General features: G+C 32.9%; 1 protein-coding gene across 2 annotated transcripts in view; it reads left to right on the top strand.

Annotated features, from left to right (window-relative positions):
• SLK (STE20 like kinase) overlaps positions 1-23,011 on the top strand; it is a 71,938-nt gene that overhangs the window by 10,736 nt on the left and 38,191 nt on the right. For both annotated transcript variants that reach the window (XM_007479076.3, XM_056804423.1), the window contains exons 2-5: positions 14,673-14,837; positions 17,120-17,168; positions 17,939-18,088; positions 22,870-22,942. In XM_007479076.3, coding sequence (XP_007479138.1) covers positions 14,673-14,837; positions 17,120-17,168; positions 17,939-18,088; positions 22,870-22,942 — 437 coding nt within the window. The remainder of the gene's footprint in view (positions 1-14,672; positions 14,838-17,119; positions 17,169-17,938; positions 18,089-22,869; positions 22,943-23,011) is intronic.

Below are 23,011 nucleotides of genomic sequence, written 5' to 3'. Positions count from 1 at the left end.
GATAATTTAAATGTAAATTTTCTTGGCATAATATATATATTTTTGGTTAAGCAGATAGAAGAGGTACAGGGGTAAAGTACTAGGCCTGGAGTAAGAAAGTCATGATCTGAAATTTTGCCTCAGACACTTGGTAACTAGGTGACTCTGGGCAAGTCATTAATTTATTTAAATTTAATTATTAAAAAATCCTTACCTTGTGTCATAGAATCAATATGGTGCATTGGTTCCAAGGCAGAAGAGTGGTAAGGGCCTTACCACTCACATGGCTAGGAAGTATCCCAGGTCACATTTGAACCCAGGACCTCCTGGTCTATAGGCCTGGCTTGCAATCTACTAACCCACCCAGCTGCTCCCTGGGCAAGTCATTTAAATTTTGTTTGCTTCAGTTTCTTCATCTGTCAAATGGGAATAACAGTAATCCCACCTCCCAGTATTGTTGGATCAAATTAAATAATATTTGTAAGGCTCATTATTAACCATATAAATGGTAGCTATTATATTAGCTATTATATTACCTAAATAAGTTGGCTGATTATATGTTAAATGGAGGAAATTTTTTTTTTTAATGAACAGAACATGAATTGTAACATTTTTGGGTTTTTCTTTTGTAATTAAGTTTTTATTTCTATTTTTCTCACGAATTTTGAATACTATTTATATCAGTTTAAAAATTGATGCTTAAGAGATTCACAATAATTAACAGAGGGATCTTAGAGGTCACCTTTTAGAGTGTAATCCTCCAGATAAACAGATTCTGGGAAACTGCATCTTCCCAAAGATCACAGAACTAGTCAGTGGCAGATTCAGTACTAGAACCTAACTTTTTATAATATATTGCAGTTTTGTAAATTTCATCATTCTGTAAGTTCAAGATTCATTAAAGTTGAATATCTTTGTGATTCTTGGTTGCCTTTAAAAAGTTGGGAAAGTGGTAATTTTTTAAAGCTTATAAGAACTATCTAATTTTCTTTTTTAAAGAACTCCCCCACCCCCTTTAAAAATATTTATATATATAAAATTTTATATATAAATATTATATATATTTTATAATATATATTTATATATAAAATTTTATAAATATAAAATTTTAACTGCCCAGTAACAGTCACTTGTTATAGAGCATGACCTGTAAAGAAATTTCCCAAGAAAAAGTTTTAACAAGACAACAAAAAACACACTGGCTACAATAGATATAGGAGGAGCATTGGACTTTTCTGTGACCTTTCATATGATCATCCTCTTCCATAAATTCTGCTCTTTTTTATGCCGCTACCTATATGGCTTTTTTCCTTTGTGTGCTTGGTCTGATTTCAGCCACTTGTACAGATTCTTATCTTCTTTATACTGTAATCTGGTATTAAGGTATTAGAATCCAGTATCAGTGATGAGACTGAAACATGAACAACTGATGGCAAATTATTTTGTACCTATTCGGTGTCCTTTCAGTTTTATCTTTTAGTGCTCTTGACATGATCTGATGAAGCTACTCTCTAATGCCAATCGTTTTTGAAGGCTTAGTTTTCCTTTCATTGTTTTGGGAGGCATTTTGTTTATATTCTTTTCCCACCTTTTTCCTTTACATTTTGCAGATGAGCTTGTAATCTAAACAAAAAAAAAATATTGTTTGACTAAGAGTCTGAATTATTTTGGATTCTGGATTTGGATTGGAGTTCTGGATTATTTTGGCCTTGTTGTGGCAGCTGTTTTATGTCAGTTAAATTTTTATAGGAAATTTTGATCCAAATTATTAATATATTTGCTATTTAGAAAAATTTCAGGTGAGATTTTAATCTGGAGTCTGTGAACTTGCTTTTTAAATACTCAGATAAATGTATTCAAGATAATTAGTTTCATTTGTAATCCTATATATTTTATTTTATGCATTTAGAAACTGTTCTGAGAAAGTGGTCCATGAGTTTTACTAGATGAGTCAAAGGGTCCATGACACAAAAAAAAAGATTAAGAAACTCTATCTTCAGGTTTCTTAAAAAGGTTGGTTAGGAGCTGTTATCATTTACATACAGTACCATCTCATCTTCCTCCAAATTTAGCTTTGATTTTGTTTTTGATTCAAGTTAATGGACTGAAATGTATCAAAACAGCTAATATGTAGATGACTGCTTTGTTTTTTATTTCTTTGTAATTCCTATAGCTTCTTGCATAGTGCTTATAGAGAGCATGAGCTCAACAGATATTTGTTGGCTATCGTACAACTATACTTGACTAAAGAATAAATTCATAACAATTTTCTAATCCACATTTTTTCTAACCTTTTTTGATTATCTCCATGTTCCTTGGATTAGATATATAAGCATTGATTGTACTGTGGCATTAACTTTAGACTATTCTCATTTACTAAATTGGTAGCTAAAGGGAATGTTGTAGATACAGTTTTTTTAGATTTTTGGCAAAGTTTTTTTTTTTTTAAATAAAACCCTTACCTTCTGTCTTGGAATCAATACTGTGTATTGGCTCCAAAGCAGAAGAGTGGTAAGGGCTAGGCAATGGGGGTTAAGTGACTTGCCCAGGGTCACACAGCTGGGAAGTGTCTGAGGTCAGATTTGAACCTAGGACCTCCCATCTCTAGGCCTGGCTCTCAATCCACTGAGCTACTTGCTGCTCTTTTGGCAAAGTTTTTGATAAATTGACTAAAAAATCTCTATCCAGCCTTCTTGCTTTTGACTCTCTTGAGTCTTTTAAAAAAAATATTTTTATTGTCATGCCAAACACATTTCCATATTGGTCATTGTTGTAAGAGCCAGTCATACATAACCAAAGCCCCAGAATAAAACCATATATTCACTGATGTGAAAGAACTTCAATAGTTCTTTCTCTGGAGGTAGATATCATTCTCTGATTTGTCTTTTAAGGATTGTCCCAGATCATTGCTGAGAGAGTAGCCAAGTCTTCATAGATGATCATTGTGCAATTTTACTGTAATTGTGTATAATATTCTCCCAGTTCTGCTATTTTGCTCTGCATCAGTTCCTGCAGATCTTTCCAGCTTTTTTTCTGAAATCATCTTGCTTATCATTTCTTATAGGACAATAGTATTCCATTGCCAACATATACCACAATTTGTTTGATGGAATTCGCTCATTTTCCAAATCTTTGCCACTACTGCTATAAACATTTTTGTACAAATAAGTCCTTTCTTGTTTTTATTATCTCTTTGTGCCACAGACTTAGTAGTGGTATTACTGGACCAAAGAGTATGCATAGTCTTATAACCCTTTAGGCATAATTCCAAATTGTCCTCCAGAATGGTTGGATCAGTTCAGAACTCCACCAATGTGCATTAGTGTCTCAGTTTTGCCACATCCCCTCCAACATTTTATCACTTTACTGCCATATTGTCATTTTGATAGTTGTGAGGTAGTACCACATTGTTTTAATTTGCATTTCCCTAATCAAGAGTGACTTGGAACATTTTTTTCATATGATTATTGATGGCTTTGATTTCTTCATCTGAAAATTGCTTGTCCATATCCATTGACCCTTTGTTAATTGGGGAATGGCTTGTATTCTTATAAATTTGACTTAGCTCTCTATAAATCTGAGAAATGAAACCTTTATCAGAGAAATTTGTTATAAAAATTTCTTCCCAGTTTTTTGTTTCATGATTAGTTTTGTTTGTACAAAAGCTTTTTAATTTAATATAATCATTTTTTATTATTCATTTATATATTTATATATTATTCATTTTACATTTTAGAATACTCTATCTCTTGTTTGGTTGATCTAATCTTAAATTATGAATTGCCTTCTGGACAGTTTGAGCTGACTGCCTAGGCATCTCAGACTCAGAATATCTAAATCAGTACTCATTATTGTTAGCACTTAAATCCACTTCCTTCCACACTTCCCTTTTACTATTGAGGATTCACTTATCCAGTCACCCAGGTTCAAAACCTTGTCATTCCTGACTTGTCATTCTTATTCTACATATCCAGTCAGTTGTCACATCTTGTTTCTACCTTTGTAGTATCTTTCCAATGTGTCCTCCTCTATCTAATCCTCTACCACCTTATTTTAGACACTCATTATCTCTCACCTAGATCATTACATTAACCTACTATTTTCTTTTCCTATCTCAAGTTTCTTTCCATTCTTGTTTGTCCTCTGTAAAGATACCAATGCCAGTACCACTATCCTCTATACAGTGATTTTCTTGCTTCTCAGATCTGGACTTGTCATCTCTTCCCCACTACTCAGTGAATTCCAGTAACTCCCAAGTGCTTCTAAAATCAAATGAAGGTAATATTTGTAACATGCTTGGCACAGTACTTGACATATAAGTAGTGCTTAATAGATGCTTGTTCCTTTCAATTCTCTTCTAGGATTTAATATAATCTCCTTTGGTGTTTAAAACTCTTTCCAACCTGGCACCTCATTAGATATTATTTCCCTCCATGCATTATACAGTTTAGACATATTGGTCTCCTTGCTCTTCCTCACTTATGCTATTCCATATTCCATTTCTATGCCTTTGCATTGACTTAAAATGCTTCTTTTAACCTCCATGTTTTGGAATCATTGGTTTCTCTCAAAACCTGGCACAAACTCCAGTTTCTCTATGGAGCCTTTTTGTGTCTCTTTCTAGTGACATCCATTCCAAAATTTCCTTTTGTATATATTTGAGAAATAGGTATTTTTGTAGGTGTTGTTTTCCCTGTTAGATTATAAACTCTTTAAAGGAAGGTTTCACTTTTATCTTTGTGTTTCCAGAGCTTAGCACAGAACCTGTAATATAATAATACTTGATAAATGTTGATTGTGGAAAAGATGGAGAGACTTAGGTTAGAAGATAATACTATTAGATTTATAACTATTTAAATACTCATCTCAAAGAGTAATAATTTATAGTTCCATGCCAGTTTGGAAAGAATCTTTAAGTGGAGTATCTCAGATATCTATGCTTAGGTTTATGTTAGTAAACATTTTATTGATGATTTGGATAAAGGGTTAGAGGATATTCTTAATTTCCAGATGACAAAAAGCTACAGAATGATGATCTGAAAGGTCTTAGATAGGCTTAAATTCTGGAATGAGTCTAATACAGTGAGATTTAATAGGGATTTGTCCCTGTTAAAGTGTAAAATCTTACATTTGAGTTCAAGAAATTGACTTTATTAGAACGATGGAAGAGGCATGGCTTGACAGCAATCTGAAAAAGCTCTGGACATTTTAATGAATAGCAAGCAAGTTCACTATGAGTTGATAGGCAGCCAAAAAACGCTTGCTTTTTTTTTTTAAATTTTTATTTGGTCATTTACAAACATTATTCATTGGAAACAAAGATAATTTTCTATTCTTCCCTCCCCAACCTCCCACCACCTCTCCCATAGCCCACTCCCGATTCTTGGTATCACATGTGTTCTTGATTCAAACCCATTTCCATATTGTTGGTATTTGCATTAGAGTGTTCATTCAGAGTCTCTCCTCAAGTCATATCCCCTCAACCCCTGTAAGCAAGCAGTTGCTTTTCATCGGTGTTTTTACTCCCACAGTTTATCTTCTGCTTGTGGATAGTGTTTTTTAGATCCCTACAGATTGTTCAGGGACACTGCATTGCCACTAATGGAGAAGTCCATTACCTTTGATTGTACCACAGTGTATCAGTCTCTGTGTACAATGTTTTCCTGGTTCTGCTTCTCTCGCTCTGCATCACTTCCTGGAGGTTGTTCCAGTCTCCATGGAATTCCTCCACTTTATTATTCCTTTTAGCACAATAGTATTCCATCACCAACATATACCACAATTTGTTCAGCCATTCCCCAATCGAAGGGCATCCCCTCGTTTTCCAATTTTTGGCCACCACAAAGAGTGTAGCTATGAATATTCTTGTACAAGTCTTTTTTCCTTATTATCTCTTTGGGGTACAAGCCCAGCAGTGCTATGGCTGGATCAAAGGGCAGACATTCTTTTATCGCCCTTTAGGCATAGTTCCAAATTGCCCTCCAGAATGATTGGATCAATTCACCAAAAAACCCTTGCTTAATCTTAAATCATATTTTCTAAAATATATTTTTCCATTTTCTCCATATTCGCTTCAGGACCAAAGTTACCAAGTATTTAGGTATATTTTGACTTAAGTTTGGAGTATCCTTTGTGGTTCTTCAAGGAATTTCTGTAGCTTTTCATCCTCTCTAAAAGATGTTGGCCCATAAGCAACAATTATTTTCAGGATGATTGTATTTTTTTTTAAGCCCTTACCTTCCTTCTTGGAGTCAATACTGTGTATTGGCTCCAAGGCAGAAGAGTGGTAAGGGCTAGGCAATGGGGGTCAAGTGACTTGCCCAGGGTCACACAGCTGGGAAGTGTCTGAGGCCAGATTTGAACCTACGACCTCCTGTCTCTAGGACTGGCTCTCAATCCACTGAGCTACCCAGCTGCCCCCCAGGATGATTGTATTTTAAAACCATTGGTCCTCATTATTTCAGGTGACATGAATTAAATTGAAGTAAAATATGATATTTAGGGAAATCAGAGTAATGTAACATATATTATGAAGTATTTTTCAATGACAGCTCTTTAGACTCTCCCTCCTCACTTCTGCCTCTTGGAATCTCTCATTTCCTTCAAGACTTGGCTCAAAAATTATCTTTACATTTGGCCTTTCCTAGTCTGCTGTAGCTGCAAATATTCTCCTTTCTCTCCCTAGGTTGCCGTATATCTATTTTGTGTGAATCTTCGTGTCTGTTTATTTCCCCATTAAAATGTAAACTCTTGTAAGCAAACTGTTTTGTTTTTATTTTTATGTCCCTAGTTCTTAGCTTAGTGTTTGGAACATAGTAGGTACTTAATAAATGCTTGGGTACTGATCTTTCTATCAGCATTTAACTTCAGAATGCACATATGCTTTATATAGCACATATAATGTCTTTTGAACTGTTTGCTTTGAGTGCCATGCTTATGCTTGATACTGTATACTATAGAAAATTCTGAATGTTCTGATACACTTACTGTATTCAAGTCCACAACCTCAGTGAATTTTTATTCAATTTCAATAGATATTAAGTGCTTATAGGGCCGCTATGCTAGGTATTTGGGGAAATACAAATTTTAGATACGATGTCTTCATGGAGCTTGCAGAAAAATTAAGGTATAAGACACAAACTTAGATAACTATAATAATGTACAATATTGCCTGGTATATGCATTTTAACGGTGCAAAGCAAAGTGCTGTGTGAGGACTATAGGGGAAATGGGGAGGTCACTAGTGGAGATCAGGTTGGATGGATATCAGTGGATCAAGGACAGCTTCATGAAAGATGGGTTTTGAAGGTTGTATAGTAACTCATTGTGAAGATGGGAAGGAAAAACATTGTAGGCATAAAGAACAAGGTGGGAAGGTTCTGGAAATGTTGATTAAAACTGAATCAATTTATGGAAGGCTTTAAATTCTAAGAAAAAGTTTGAATTTTACTTGCTGGACAGTAAGGGAACCCCCCCCCCTTTATGGTTTTTGAACATAGGAATAATAATAAAAGTTATTATTAGAAAGAACATTACTTTGTTATGAAAAAACTTGCTAGGAAGTTAATGTATTTGTCTAGGCAGGTGGTAATATGGTCTTAAATTAAGGTGATAGTAGAGGGATAGAAAAGGAGGGAATAGACTAAAGAGAAGGGATGGCAACAGGAAGGAGAGGTATCATAAGGACTTTATTTATTTTACTATGTTTCATTAAGAGCAGAAGTATAGGTCAGAGAAAGGGTTTCTTATTTTTATGCTGTCTCCTTTAAGAAACCACTGTAAGAGGCCTAGGTTAAAAGAGAGAGCTTGGTGAAGTTCTGGGGCCACTCTCTCTGACTTCTTTGGGAACTGTTTGCTGGGTCATTCTCTCAGAGAAAGTAAGATCTTTTAGTGACTTTTAGACCATTACTTTGAGAGTTTGAGATAAACAGACTAAGCTGAGGTGTTTTTACTGAGAGCTTTTCTCCTCAGAACCTGAGGGGGAGCCAGAGAGAACTGTTTGTGTCTAACTGAAAGAGGCAGTTGGATTTGAGTGGAGAGAGAAGGAGCAGTCAGAGGCCTTGTCTTCTCTTGACTTGGGAGAGAGAGGAGCTATATCAGTTTCTCTGTGAAGATTTTATATATTACTTTAGGAGTTCATAGCATAGTTTTAGTTAGAAAGAAATATTATTAAAGATAGCTTAAAGTAGTTTAAGGAGGTCTATCTTGGTAGACAAGAAGAGGCTGCAAAGATTGCAGCTAGTTTTGGGGGTGGTTATTTAGACATTTTAGAATAAGGTTAAGAGATTCCTGTCCTATTCCTAACTTCTAGTTTTCCTACCTCCTATATTCTTTTCCCTACATCTACTAGAAATAATAAATAAATAAGAGTTGAATTAAGCTGCTTCTGGCCTTCCATCCATCACCTCCAAGGTTAAACCCTTGACAGCTTTACTAACCAGCTATCCAATATTCAATACCTATTATCGATATGCCAATAATAGATCATTTATACTTATAACAGCATGAGTTTCAATATACCAGCTATTATTTACTTATAACAGAGGTGAAGGAGAGGGAATAGACAATAACATTGATGTTTCAAAATGAAAAACTGAGCAAATTGTAGTGCCACTGAAGTTGATGAAGTCAGAGGATGGTCAGTTTCATGGAAAAGAATAATTTCAGTTTTGAACGAGTTCCATGCCATCCAGGTGAAAATGGAGGTCTAGAATTCACAAGAGAGGTCAGGGTTAGAAATAGCAGTTTTTGGAGTCAGCTGCATAGAGGTGATAGAAACCCTGGCAGTGAATACTGAGAATATACCACCTAATTGTCCTTCTAGTAGAGGAGACAATAATTAGGTATATACAAGATACATACAGAGCAGCTATATGGTGCAGTGTATAAGAGTGCTGGGTGTATATAGTCATCTTCCTGAGTTCAGATCTAGAGCTTCAGACACTGCCTTAGTTTCTTCATCTGCAAAATGAGTTGGGAGAAGGAAATGGCAAACCACTATAGTATCTTTGACAAGAAAAAAATTCCAGATGGAATATATAGTAGGATATGTTTGTGCCCTTTTTAATTTTCTTGTTTATTTTAACTCATATGCTATTCTCATTTGAATATCTTTTTCACTACTTGTAACTTGGTGATTTAACCAGAGCTGTCTTATTACTAAGATGTTTATCTTAATTGACCAATAATTTTTTCTTGGTATAGATAGAGTTACACTTATGATTATTAGATATTTGTTATTTTAATTAAACAAAAATTTTAAAACTATATTATTTTATAAGCTATAAGCTTAAGAAAGTTAGATTGAAGATCTTACACTGTGCTTGTGTGCTATATTATTAGGTCCAGTTTATGATTCTGTAAAATTTTGGTAAAGTTAAGAATAATTATACTGTATAATTTCACTGATCCTGCCTAATAAGAAAATATAGACAGAGAAGTACCTCACTGGGTTATTGTAAGGGGGACACTTTGCAAACCTTAAAATGTTATTTATAAAAATGTGAGTTGTTCTGAAATTGTCAGGCTATTAAAGCATATGGCAATATACAGAGTGTTTAAGAAAATGTCATCTTCAAGAAAAGATGTCATAGCCATTAATACACTGATTAATTTAGTTGGCATACTTAAAATTGAATTATTTTAAGATTTTGTAATAATTGCTATTTTTAGAGCATCTACGTTTACATCTTCTTTGCATAGTCAAGAAAAGTTTGTCCCCCTCCCCAAAAGTAATTTCTCTTGAATAAGTTAGTGTGGTTTAGCATTTAAGTTTTCTTTGGGGATAGGAATTGACTAATAGTTTTGTTTCACAGTCTAATTAGATATCTATTTCATCTTTCATGTTTAATTTATTAGTACTACAATGAGATTAGTTCAGATGAAATACAGTAGTAGTACAGGCAGGTTTAGCTTTCAACCTACTTTAGAACATGAAACCTAAATACAAACAATTCAAGAGGAAGACCCCTCCCCCCCTTGTTTCTTTTGTGGGCTTTAATTTGTTTAAAGTTGCTAGGTTTTGTTAATTTTGATATAATCATTAAAGTTCTTTTTTCAGCGAAAACCATACCTTCCCTTCAAATTAATATTTCCATAGATACATTTGTTACTGGTCAGAATTTATGGAAGAACACCTTATTTGAAAGTATGAAGGATAAGGGGGTAGCACTGTTAATAAGTAATTACATCCTTTGATACTTTTGTGTAATTTTTATTGGAAGTTTGGTTTCTCCAATTCTAAGGACAGATCTTGTTGAATGATTAAATTGTTTTTAGGTGGTAAATTACATTTAGGATGTACCAAATGAGAAAAATTCTAAGGTTATAGTTATTAAACCTAATTAATTTCCAGGATATAGTTTGATTTCTCAGCATTATTTGTCTATAATCTGGAGAAATTTCCTAACAATTAGAACTGTCTAAATGTAGAATGTGTTATCTCAAGAAGTGTACCAAGTTCTACTTCCTTTAAATTCTTTAAGTAGAATGTTGATGGCCACTTGTCAGGTATGTGGGGAATCCATTCAAATATATGAGTTGAGGCCCATAGATAGCCTTTGCAAGCCCTTCCATCTTCCAAATTCTGTGATCCTTAGATTCTTTTGTGATAAATTATGAGACATTTTATTTCTGGATATACTAAAATAATATTTAAGTATATTTCCACCCTGAATTGGTGAACAAATGCATTCGTTGTGTTTTAATATTTTTCTTTAAAAATATTTTATCTTGTTTTAAATGTTATTTTTAATGTTCTTAAAAATTTTATTTTAGTTCCAAACTCTCTTCTTCCAGCCTCTCCCCTACCTATTGAGAAGGCAAACAATGTATTAGTTATACATGTAAGATCATGTAAAACATATTTCCACATTAGCTATGTTGAAAAAATGCAGGGACAATAAAGTGAAAAAGTTATACTTTGATTTGTATTCAGAGTTTATCTTAAAAATAGATTACAATATAATTGGTTTTAATGTTCTCTAAGATAAACATTTAAAAAATAATAGTACTATGGTCAGACAGTTGTTTCGCAGCATGACACTAACAAATACTGTATTTTAAGCTTTAATGAGGTTGCTCACAACTAGCTTGATTATGCAAAACATATAAAATACAGAGACTCAATAGGAGAAATGGAGGTAGGAAGTTGCTATATTTTTTGTTTTTTAAAGTATTGAGAGTGTAAGAATTGAAATAATATTTCTACCCAGATATAAAGCTTATTAGACAATCGGTTTAAATCTCATCATTCCTATAAGTAACCTGACCATGTGGTCCCTAGCCTGCAAGTCTCTTACTCCTTCCCCCTTCCCCCTCTGCTCTGTTCCTGAGTCTCTTCTCTGTTCCCTTCCCGCTTCTTCCTCTCAAGCCCAAAACCTTGACTTTTATTGTCGTACAGCACATAGAGGGATGCAAACCTGGCACAACTGTGTTATGTCAAGGAATGTTTGATGGACAGGTCAAGCTACTCAGGAGGGGGAGGGAATGAACTTCCTTGACACAATCCCCCTGTGATCCTTTGGGAGACCTGTCTCCCCAATGGATCATTTAAATATAACTATCTTATTACTCTAAATGTGTTCTAGCTAGAAGTACATACAATATTGCATTTTTCCAAGAGGAAGTTACAATAGTTAGAGGTGAGAGTAAAATACAAAAACTGATTGATAGACACATTGACAAAATGCCAATTAGGGGGCAGTCCCCTTTGGCCTAAGAGTTTACATTCAGAATAAATATGTTCAACTCCCTTCAGTTCAGTTCATTATATCCCAAAGTTCATTTTGTATCTTTTGATATGGGGTGTGTGGCTTCTTTGGGCATCTTTACAGCACCTTCTCCAAAAGGATTTGCTCTCTTGTTTCAGGATGTTGGCAAGTTTGGATTTTTAGGATAATTACACAATCCCCCCCTGAGAGGAGGGTGTTGACCAACACCAGAATCACACCAGGATATATGTCTGAGTTATGAGGTATATGAAACAATTGTCAAAAGAAAAACAAAAAAACAAACCATCCCCCCCAAAATCCCAAAATAAAAAACAAGAATTAAATTCTGTATAAAAATGATTAGTACAGGAATGATAAAAAATAAAATTTAAAAATCTTATTGCATAAAATTGAGTAAAAACTAAACCTATAACAGGTTCTTGAATCACAGCAATGCTCTGTTAAAATGATGTATGACCCACAAGCCTGTAGGACAATAGCAGCAACTCAGTACTTTACCCATTTGCAGCCCGGACTACAGAAAATTGCCAAACTATAAGAGAGAAAGGACTAAGTTTCAGCAGCAAATGGGAAAAATCATTCCCTGGTCTGATTTTACCGTCACTGTCAGAGATAGAGGGAGCCAGGATGATAGCCAACCTGAGGTACTTGACTCAGAATATTGCACATGGAGTGTGGTTTAAGGGAGTCCTGCATCTTAACATATGTCAAGTGCTGCAACCTCAATTTGCACACTAGGTTCAAGTCCTTTTGTATTGGCATAGAAGTTAAACAGCCCTCCCTGTACTGGGTTTTTTGTCTGTTTTGATTTTGTGCTACTTGGCACTATATAGTGGCTCTTTTTTCCCTTCTCTTGGAATCGGACATAATCTTTTAATGAAGTCCCATAACATTTATCATTAAATGGCAGGTTTCCACAGTCTAAAGCTTTTGGGTATGCATAGTTACTAGGGCTAATAGATACTGTAAACTTATACTGTAAACTTTATCCTTCAAGGCAAAAAAAAACATTAAAACTGATTTCATGTACTTCAAGTATCACCAAGGTTAGGAAAAAGAAAGAAAAAAATCAAATATCCTATTACAAACATAAAGAGGGAAAAAATTTTAAAAAATCATAATTTCACAGTTCACATTCCATGTGACAATGTGTTAGCCAAGCAGAGACACAGCACAAAAGGTGCTCATTCAAAAATGAAATTTAACTTGGCCAGGATCCACAGTGAGTGTACATAACTTTTTTGCCAGGTAAAAAGCCTTTTAAAAACAGTAGTACAACAACTAATACAGATTCTAAAAATTCCCAAAATTCCCAAAATTATGAGCCCATTTAATTACAATAGCAAACAAACCAGCTATCATTAGGATTCACATGAGTTGCTGTGTGACATCCAAAAAACCTATGACCATATGAATACTTGTCACAAATTCTACAGATTTAGCCAATCTTTCAACCTTGGATGAGATATTTTAACAAAGTCTATTATTACTGTAATTCTAAAATATGGTGGAAGAAAAACCCAGAAAAACCTCTGTACTGTTGATGAAAAATTACAAATATAAGAAATCCATTTCGAAGCTACTAGTCTTCATAGGAAAAATCATTCCCACCTACTGGATAAGATTATACTACATCACAGGTTAACTCAACCACTTGGGCCCCTCCCTCCCTCTTGGTATGTAACAGTGTAACAGAACTGTCTCCAATATATCCCAACAATTTTTACGTGGAGCCAAGGACTAAAAAAAGGTATGTCATCCATTACATTTACAATAAATGCAGAGATGGGAAAATACAACAATGTCAATGCACTCTACTTCAGCTACAAATGGACCCTAACCTCTTGTTACAAACAACTCAAGAGGCAGGCAAATAAATGATCATTCAGAGAGGTAGGGATGCTCCCAGATATTTGAAAATCATGCTCATTAAAATTAACTTAAATTATTAGACAATTCAATTCTTCAAAACCATTATACATGTTGAAACCAGTTTGATGAAGTCCATCCATCATCATATATGTGACAATTAGCAAAGGCAAAAAAGGAACAAAATGCTGTTCATAGGCTTTTAACAAAGATATTCTTCAGTACAATCATAGGGGAGGTACAGATAAAAATAATGTAACAGAAAATATCAATTTTGATAACTCATGAAATGGTTAGTAGTAAATTTATATACATCTTGTTTTTAGAATTGTGGTACAGAGACTTCTTCATTCTGAGAAGGGGGACAAACTGAAACAGTTAATATCTATAAGGCAATGAGGTCTGAAACGGCTTAAAAATTCATCTCCAGACTCTTTGAGGTTCCTTCCCCTCCCAAGTACCATCATTCATCACAATCCCTTTGTCCACAGCTCCGGGGTCCCCCATACTGAGGGGAGTTCTCACACTGAGTACAGATGTTTGGGTGTGAGTTTTGATTTACCTCATTTGAATACCTATTCCTCCTATCAATATTACTATTCCTGAAACTTCTATTCCTATTTTCCTGATTCCTCTTCTTACAATTCATAATTACATGACCCACTTTTCCACAAAAGTAACATGTTAATGGTTGTTCTGTGGATTCTTGTAAGGGAGTTATGATCTCTCCTTGCTTTACCTTTACAACTGTTTTTGTCAATTCTTTTATTTCCTTCCTCAATGTCTTTACTAAAGTAGCATTCTCTTTATCCTTCTCACCTTGTTTGGAAGTCAGTTTCTTTATTTCCTTCCTTAATGCTTCCACTAAATCAGTGTTATTGAAACTGATTGTCTACCTTTTCTAATAACTTTATAAAATATATATCTTGGTAGAAATATTATTTTAATTCTTACAGGAGCAAGAACAGAATATCAAATTGATGGAATTCAGATCACTGAATTCATTATTAATTTTTACCTTTGGGTTACCTTTTTAAAATAATTACAAATGTTAAATGTAGCAATGCTTTTTGTTGTTCTTCAATTTTTCAGGCCCAGAATAAAGAGACAAATGTTTTAGCAGCTGCAAAAGTGATTGACACTAAATCTGAAGAAGAACTTGAAGATTATATGGTTGAGATTGATATTTTAGCATCATGTGATCATCCAAATATAGTCAAGTTGCTAGATGCCTTCTATTATGAAAATAATCTTTGGGTAAGTATATTGTTATTTCATTGACATTTTCCTACTTAAGGCTTACAAAGTTTAAAAATAGAATTTATAGATCTTAACCTTTTTCATTGTAATTGATGTGACTGAAGGGAGAGTTGCTATAATTGTAGGGTGCTAATAAAATGTAAAATATGCATATTTTCAGAGTTAGTGTATACATTTTTTAAAAAACCAGAACTCCTAGTGAAATTTTTCAACCAGTATAAATCAAAGGTAGGATTTGAACATGTGTCCTTCTAAAACTACAGCTAGCACACTGCATTATGCTGCTTCTCAGTGTTTGTAAATTTTGGGGTTTCATAATGATTATTTTAGGTTAGACTTTTAACATGAACTTTTAGGTAAACCTGGTGCATTTAAATTTATTTTAAGTGTGGTTATGGGGAATTTTATTTATGTCTGTAAGGAAGCTTAAAACCTTTATGTTTCTACTTTCCAATTCAGGTCTTACTCTGACAAGCCTATTTATTCTTCTTTTAAAAGTAGTTTTTAAAATTACTTAAAATTCACAATAGTTTATTAAAATAAGGAATGCTATTCAGAAATTAGTTTCCATAACTCAAGAAAAGGTAAATCACTAATTACCTAATATATAATTCAATTTCAAAGTTGGATATTTACTTTGAACTTTCCTGAAAGTTGGTAATGATTTCCCATTATTTCTTGCTCTAAATTTACTTCAAATAAAACTTACTAGGAGTGTTAAAAGAGTTGTAATATTCTAACCAAACTAAATTTAATACTCGGTAAAATGGATATGTAATATTTGGATTTTTGTATGTGTAATTTTTAAGGAATAGTAGGTTTTAAATAATGATGTATAAGGTTACTTTTGACAGAAGCAGTGCTCTATTAGTGAAAAGAGTACTGGCATAGTCAGTCAGAAAATCTGGGTTGTTAACTTGGTTGTGGGTATTTCAGCAAGTCATTTCACTTTCTTTTGTAAATGTAAAATGAGAACCCTAGGTAGATGAGATGACCTTTTAATTTTTCTCCTTTAGTGCTATTACTTAGCTCTTGAAAATCCTGGTCTGAGACCAATAATTAATTTAATCAATACTATTGTTTTAAATGCAAATTCTTCTTAGAGATAGGTGCTAATGAATGAGGAAAAAGCAAGCTAGTGAGAAGAGCCCAATGCCTGGCACATAGTAAGAGCTATATAAATGTAGCAATGATGATGATGATGTATCTGAAAGACTTGAATTTCAGTCTTACCTCTGACACATAGACTTTTTGAACATTGATAATTATTTGACCTTGGTTAAGTCAGATAACTTCTCTAAGCCTATCTATATCTAAAAAAAGAGTTGGACTAAACAGTTTTTGAAATGCCTTCCAACTCTAATTGTATAATCCTATGATTTAACTGGTTCAGGGAACTCCTGTGTGGAAACTCTCCCCCCAAATTCATAATAGTAACTGTTAGAGTTGCCTGGGTCACTGGGAGGTTAAATAATTATCAGTAATCAAGCAGGTTGGGAATAGCCTAGAACCTCATATCTTTATTTGAAACTATTAGAAAGGGAATGGGATAAGAACAGGGCCTGTGATTTCATTGGTGTAAGAAACTCTTGAGTAAAGAAACTTTACCTGTCTTTACAAGTTAACATTTCCTGCAATTTATAGCCTTAAGGAGTTGCCTTGAGCTGAGAGGTTAGGTAACTTGCCTAACTGGCCATATAACTAATATGTCTTAGAGATAGGACTTGAACATGGGTCTTCCTGGCTTTGAGGTCAGTATTCTATCTACTGCACCATTCTAACTCACTAAAATAATTTTAGCAGCCATGATAAGATTAGTTTTCACATTATTAATGTTCTAGTTTCTGAGTTTTATAAATGTTAATACGCAGGTATCAAAGTTTACATGTTAATATTATTAAAAGAACAAGAAACATTTAATCAACCTAAACATGAACCATTCAGTTAAAATATCAGTTTTTTTAAACAAGATACTAGTATTTGAAAACATTTTCAAAAGTCTTGTGATTATAACTTTAATGGAAATATGTATATTACTATGTTTTCTGTATGTGCTTTCTTGAAAGTTTAGTGGAATTATAATTAAAAAAATGTTTTTGTGTTAATAAGATTGTTTTCTCTTCTAAAAGACTGATTTGGCCTTTTTGATGCCAATGATGACCATAGCAAAGTTTATGATATGAAAGTCTCATTCTAAATTTTCTTATTAATTTTTCAAAACTTAGTTTGTATTTTTTATCCAATGAAATTTCAGATCTGTATTCTTTTATTTATATCAGATTCTCATTGAATTTTGTGCTGGTGGTGCAGTAGATGCTGTGATGCTTGGTAAGTCAATTTGTTTTTTATATTTCTCATTTTTATTTGTTATCATTAAATGTTTAATTTAGAGTTAGAGAATGTACTTCACATTGGTTTTTTCCTATCATGTCTATAGGTCAATAAATATTCATTAAGCACCCACTGGGTGCCAGACAATGTACTAAGCACTGGATGGGGATACATAGAAAGGCAAAGGATATCTCTCACCTTGAGGAAATCACAATCTAATAGTGAAGACAATATGTAAAACATTATGTGCAAATAGGTGTTATGCAGGATAAATAGGAAATAATCAACAAAGGGAAATCATATGAATTAAGGGAAAGCAGGAAGCATTCCTGTGGAAAGTAGACTTTTAGCTGGGACTTAAGCCACAGGAGGCAGAGATGATACAGGACAGCAATGCAGGGATGAAGGATACCCAGTGAAAATGTTCAGAGCCATGATGAATATACTGTCTAAAAAACAAGGAGAAGGCCAGTGTCACTGATAGAAAGATTCTTGTTGGGGTGTGAAGTTTAAGAAGATTAGAAAGATAAAGAGGGATTGTGTGGTTATGAAAGGTTTTGAATTCCAAACAGATGTGGCTATTAGGAAGTTTACTAGAGTTTATTGGGTATGGGGTATGTGATATGTCCATGGTTTAGGAAAATTATATTTATATATACATGTACATTTACGTACATAATTTGAAAAATCTATCACTGTAATTACAGTATGAATTGGAATTAAGTACTAAAAAATACAAAAATGCATTTTGTACTTTTCTCTTATAGAACTTGAGAGACCATTAACAGAATCCCAGATACAAGTAGTTTGCAAGCAGACTTTAGAGGCATTGAACTATTTACATGAAAACAAAATTATCCATAGAGATTTAAAAGCAGGAAACATTCTTTTTACATTGGAAGGAGACATTAAATTAGGTAAGTAGTTCATCTAAATGTCAGTCAAGTTATATATTATATATTTTGTGCTCTGAGTGCCTTCCTCCTTAATATACTCCTTTTTATGATGTGTGCTTTTTAATTTTAGTTTTTAAATATTCAAAACTACTTAATTTTTCTTAAACTTCATTTTTTCACCTATAAATAAGGGAACAGACTAGAAGATCTGTAAAGTTCTTCTTAGGTCAAAGGAGAAAAAAGCTCTGGTTTTCTTATTCTATGATATATACAGTTTTTTACTTAATTTTTTTTCCTAACAGTTTCTTAGGCAAAAATGAAATGTTCAAAAAAGGATTAGTTTTCACAATTGTTTAGTAAGAGGAAGTGATGTGACTTTTTGAGGATTAAAAAAGAAAAGGTAAAAACTTATAAAAGAACATGTTGGGTTTTTTTGTTTGTTTGTTTGTTTTGGAGAATTTGTTCTTTATAGAAAAAATTTGTCAGAGTGAGGGAAGAAAAATTACGTTTCCTTATTTTCCTGCCTTTTTGTTTTAGGTCTTCTCCTTCTAAGTTCTTTGAACAAAATAATATTATTTATAAATCCAGTCATACATGCCTTCCCCCCCACCCCCCCAACTAGTAGAGTTGATTTTAGATCTTTTTTTAAAAATACTTTTTTCTCAAATGTGAAAACAATTTTAACATTTCTTTTTTAAAAGTTTGAATTCCCAATTCTCTCCCTCCCTGCTTTTCCTTCTTTTTTAGAAAGCAGATAAGCAATTTGATATGGATTATGAATTTGCAGTTATGCAAAACATTTTATTAGCCATGTTACAAAGAAAACATAGACCAGAAAATCTTCTAATAAAGAAATAAAGTAAAAAAGTGTGTTTCTATCAGCATTCAATTCCTATAAATCTTCCCAGGCTTTCCTGAAACCATCCTGCTCGTTATTTCTTATAGTATAATAGTATTCCTTTACAATCATACGCCACAACTTGTTCAGCCATTATCCAGTTAATGATGGACATAACCTCACTTTCCAATTCTTTGCCACCACAGAAAGAGCTATTTTTGTACATCTAAGACCTTTTTCCTTTTTCTTTAATTTCTTTGGTGGTACAAGACCTAGTAGTATTGGTCTTGCTGGATCAAAAAATAGAGACAGTTTTATAGCCTTTTTGGGCATAGTTCCAAATTCCTCTCCAGAATGGTTAGATTGGTTCCTATCTTCACTAACAGTGCATTAATGTCCCAGTTTTTCCAGATTTCCTCCAACATTTATCATTTGCCTTTGCTGTCATATTAATCAATCTGATAAGTGTGAAGTGGTACCTCAGGATTGTTTTAATTTGCATTTCTCTAATCATAGTGATTTTGAGCATTTTTTTCACACAACTCTAGGTAGCTTTGATTTCTTCTGAAAATGCCCTTTGTCAGTTCTCTATTTATTTGAGAAATGAAGCATTTATCAGACAAACCTGCTGTAAGTTTTTTTTTCTAGTTTCCTGCTTTCCTTATAATTCTGGCTGCATAGATTTTATTTGTTCAAAATCTTTTAAATTGATGTAAATTTAATCATCATAATTATTCTATTAAAATATTATGTTTAATTATTATAATTTCAAAATGATCCACTTTATATCTCATAATACACTTCCTTGTTTGGTCACAAATTCTTCCCCTATCAATAGATCTGAAAGATAAAATATTTCATGTTCCCCTAATTGCTTATGCTGTTATCCTTCATATTTAAATCATGTCTAAATCTTGGTACACAGTTTGAGATATTGGAGCTGAGAAGTTCTGGGTTCAAATTTGGCCCCAGACATTTCCTACCTATGGAACTCTGGGTAAGTCCCCAATTGCATAGCCCTTATGTTCTTCTGCCTTGAAGCCAACACTTAGTATTGATTTCAAGATGGATAATAAGGTTTTTTTTTTTAAACCCTCACCTTCCGTCTTGGAGTCAATACTGTGTATTGGCTCCAAGGCAGAAAGACTGGTAAGGGCTAGGCAATGGGGGTCAAGTGACTTGCCCAGGGTCACACAACTGGGAAGTGTCTGAGGCTAGATTTGAACCTAGGACCTCCCATCTCTAGGCCTGGCTCTCAATCCACTGAGCTACCCAGCTGCCCCCTGATGATAAGGTTTTTAAAATTTATTTAGAATTTTAAAGAAAGGATCCACAGGTTTTGTTAATCATTTGGACATTTTTTGAGCAACCTCATTGATGATCAGGTGATTTAATATTAAAACAACTTACTAGTGTTATTAACTCATATTCATCAAATTGACAAAAATAAAAACAAGGAAACTCACTGGAATAATCTATGATTTAATTAAACTTGACAAGAACAAATATAAATGAATTTAATAATCCTGAAGAACAGAATACCTAACATATGTGACCATATAAGAAGAAAAATGAATGAAACCGAATGGACAAATAGCACATAGCCTTAGAGGAGTAGATTAGAAATTATGTTTGTTAAAGTCACTTTTAGCAATTTGCATAAGCTTAGTTACATTTCTATTTAATACAAAACTTATAATTTTTGTTTCTTGGGGAGAAAGATAGTTGGGCCAGACGCATGTAGAAAACTCCCTGTATATCATATTACTCAGGTTTAGGTAGACTTGTTCAGGTTTAGGTAGACTTGTAAACATATAAATGAAAATATATGATAAAACATTAAAATATATAATAAAATTGGTCATAAACTCTAGGACCTTTTTTCCCTTTGTCTTCCTTAAAGCTTTATAGGATGTTATTATATTTTATAACTTTTTACTTGAAATCTAATTCTCATAGATTTATCACTTTAGAATTTATCACATAATTACTCATAAGAAATAAGTAAGGAAATGACTAATCAGGCCACTAAGAATGTGTTTTAAGAAAACATTTTAATAGCTTAAATGCATTATTTTTATGTTAATAAATTTTAATATACAATAAAAATTATAGTTGGAGCCCTCTGCTGGTGAAAATAAAATGGATTTATCATCAGGAGAATTTAAAAGAATATTTTCAATAGAATTTTATAATGTAATTAAACAACATTTATTAAGTACTTAACAGGTATTCTGATGGACATTGGGGACCCCAAAATAAAAGTTTCTTTTTTCCAAAGAGCTTACATTCTATTTAGGGGAAATATGTATTCAGCTGATAAGTTTGGAAGATTGGTGGGAAGTACTGAAGGAATCAGGAAAGACCTTGTTAGGAGGTAATGTTTAAGCATAGCCTTGAAAAAGTCATATAGAAGGACTTATACTAGGAACAGACATGGCTAGAAGAGAAAGTGGGTGGTAAGAAATGATGAGCAAATTAATTTTAAAGAAATATGGAAAGGCCTATATGAAATTATGAAGAATGATATGTGAAGAATTAAGAGAACATTATATACAGTCACAGAAATTTTATTTGAAGAATAACTGTGAATGTCTACCTCCAAAGAAAGAACTGATAAACAGAAACATGGTCAAATGATGCCTTCTCTAGTGGGGGGGGGCTAGGGAAGTAGGGAGATACAAGGGAACTTTAATATAACTAATAAATTAATTTTTTAAAAATTGTGAAGGACAGTCATAAAATCAGCCTAGAAAGTGTTAGGTTGGAGCCTGATTTTAAGTGGCTTCATATGTTGGTTGGAAGAATTATAAATTCTTTAAAAAAAACTGGGCTTGTCATTTTTTTTAGTCTTCAATAACTATCATTATGTCTTATATTGAGTAAATGCTTATTAAGATTTTAAAATCATTTTACATTCAGAAGTTATATGGTTTAGATGATAAAACCAGAAGCCAAAAAGGTTATTTAAATGCCAAAGAGTGAAAAAAGTCAGATCACTTGAAGTTTCTGTGTTCTGGTTTATTCATCCATGAAATACAAATAGTTCCTATTTTTGCTTATAATTTCAGTGAGCTGAAATTGTTCTTTGAGCTGCTTGGAGAAAATAGTGATACAATGTGATGATGTTATTGAGGCAAGTGTTTATCAGAATAGTTTTAGTGGAACTCACAAAGGACTTTTATGAAAATAGCTTGTATAATTGCTATTTGCTTCATTTATTATTTCTCTCATTAAGTAGCAAATAACAAAACTATATTTTGTACCATATAGTTATTAAATTCCTGATATTTTATTTGCTAATTGTTTAGCCTTCTGATTATAAGAATTATCTATAGCATACTAAAAGTTAAAGATTTATTCTTAAATATATATTTCATAATAGAGATTTTACTTTTATGCTGGATTTGACAGTTGTCTAATTTCACAGTTTAATGCAATAAGATGTAAATGTTAAGCTTATTAGACAGATTTGAAGCAGAGAATATTTTAATCTTTTTCTTTCAGCTTCATTTTAATAAAGATAACAATACATATGTTAACTCATATGAAAGGCTGTTTCAATATAATTTTGTTTTTTCAAGCTATAAGAAAAATATTTGTTATTTCAAAGCAAGTAGAAGAATCAGTTGGTATATATTGTAGTATGATGTATTATTTTTCAACTTTACATTGACTTAGCCATTTTTCGGTTCTGAAGAGAGAATAAATTTGTTTTATTCAGATATATAAAGTGTTGGAGAAAAATGTGTTTTCTGATATTTTCTTTATACTTATATTTTAGATAGAGAAAAGCACTGAGCTTGTTGAGAAAAAAATTTAACATTTAGGATGTGTTCTAAAGTTACTCAGTGTTGGCTTGGTAAACTCTTAAAATTCCTCTTCTTTTTAATTTGTGGAATACAGTGAATTATACTGGAATATCTTTAAATCAATTAGTAACATTTTGGGTATTTATTTAAAGCGGATTTCGGAGTCTCGGCCAAAAATACAAGGACTATACAAAGAAGAGATTCTTTTATTGGCACACCATATTGGTATGTATATCTATGTATTCTATCTATAAGTTTTGTAAACTTATAATATTGTATAATAAAATAATTAGT

The sequence above is a fragment of the Monodelphis domestica genome, chromosome 1, assembly GCF_027887165.1.
Source record: "Monodelphis domestica isolate mMonDom1 chromosome 1, mMonDom1.pri, whole genome shotgun sequence".
NCBI classification, from domain to species: Eukaryota; Metazoa; Chordata; class Mammalia; order Didelphimorphia; family Didelphidae; genus Monodelphis; species Monodelphis domestica.
Note: the sequence above shows the minus strand (reverse complement) of the source record. Positions and strands in the feature narration are given on the sequence as shown.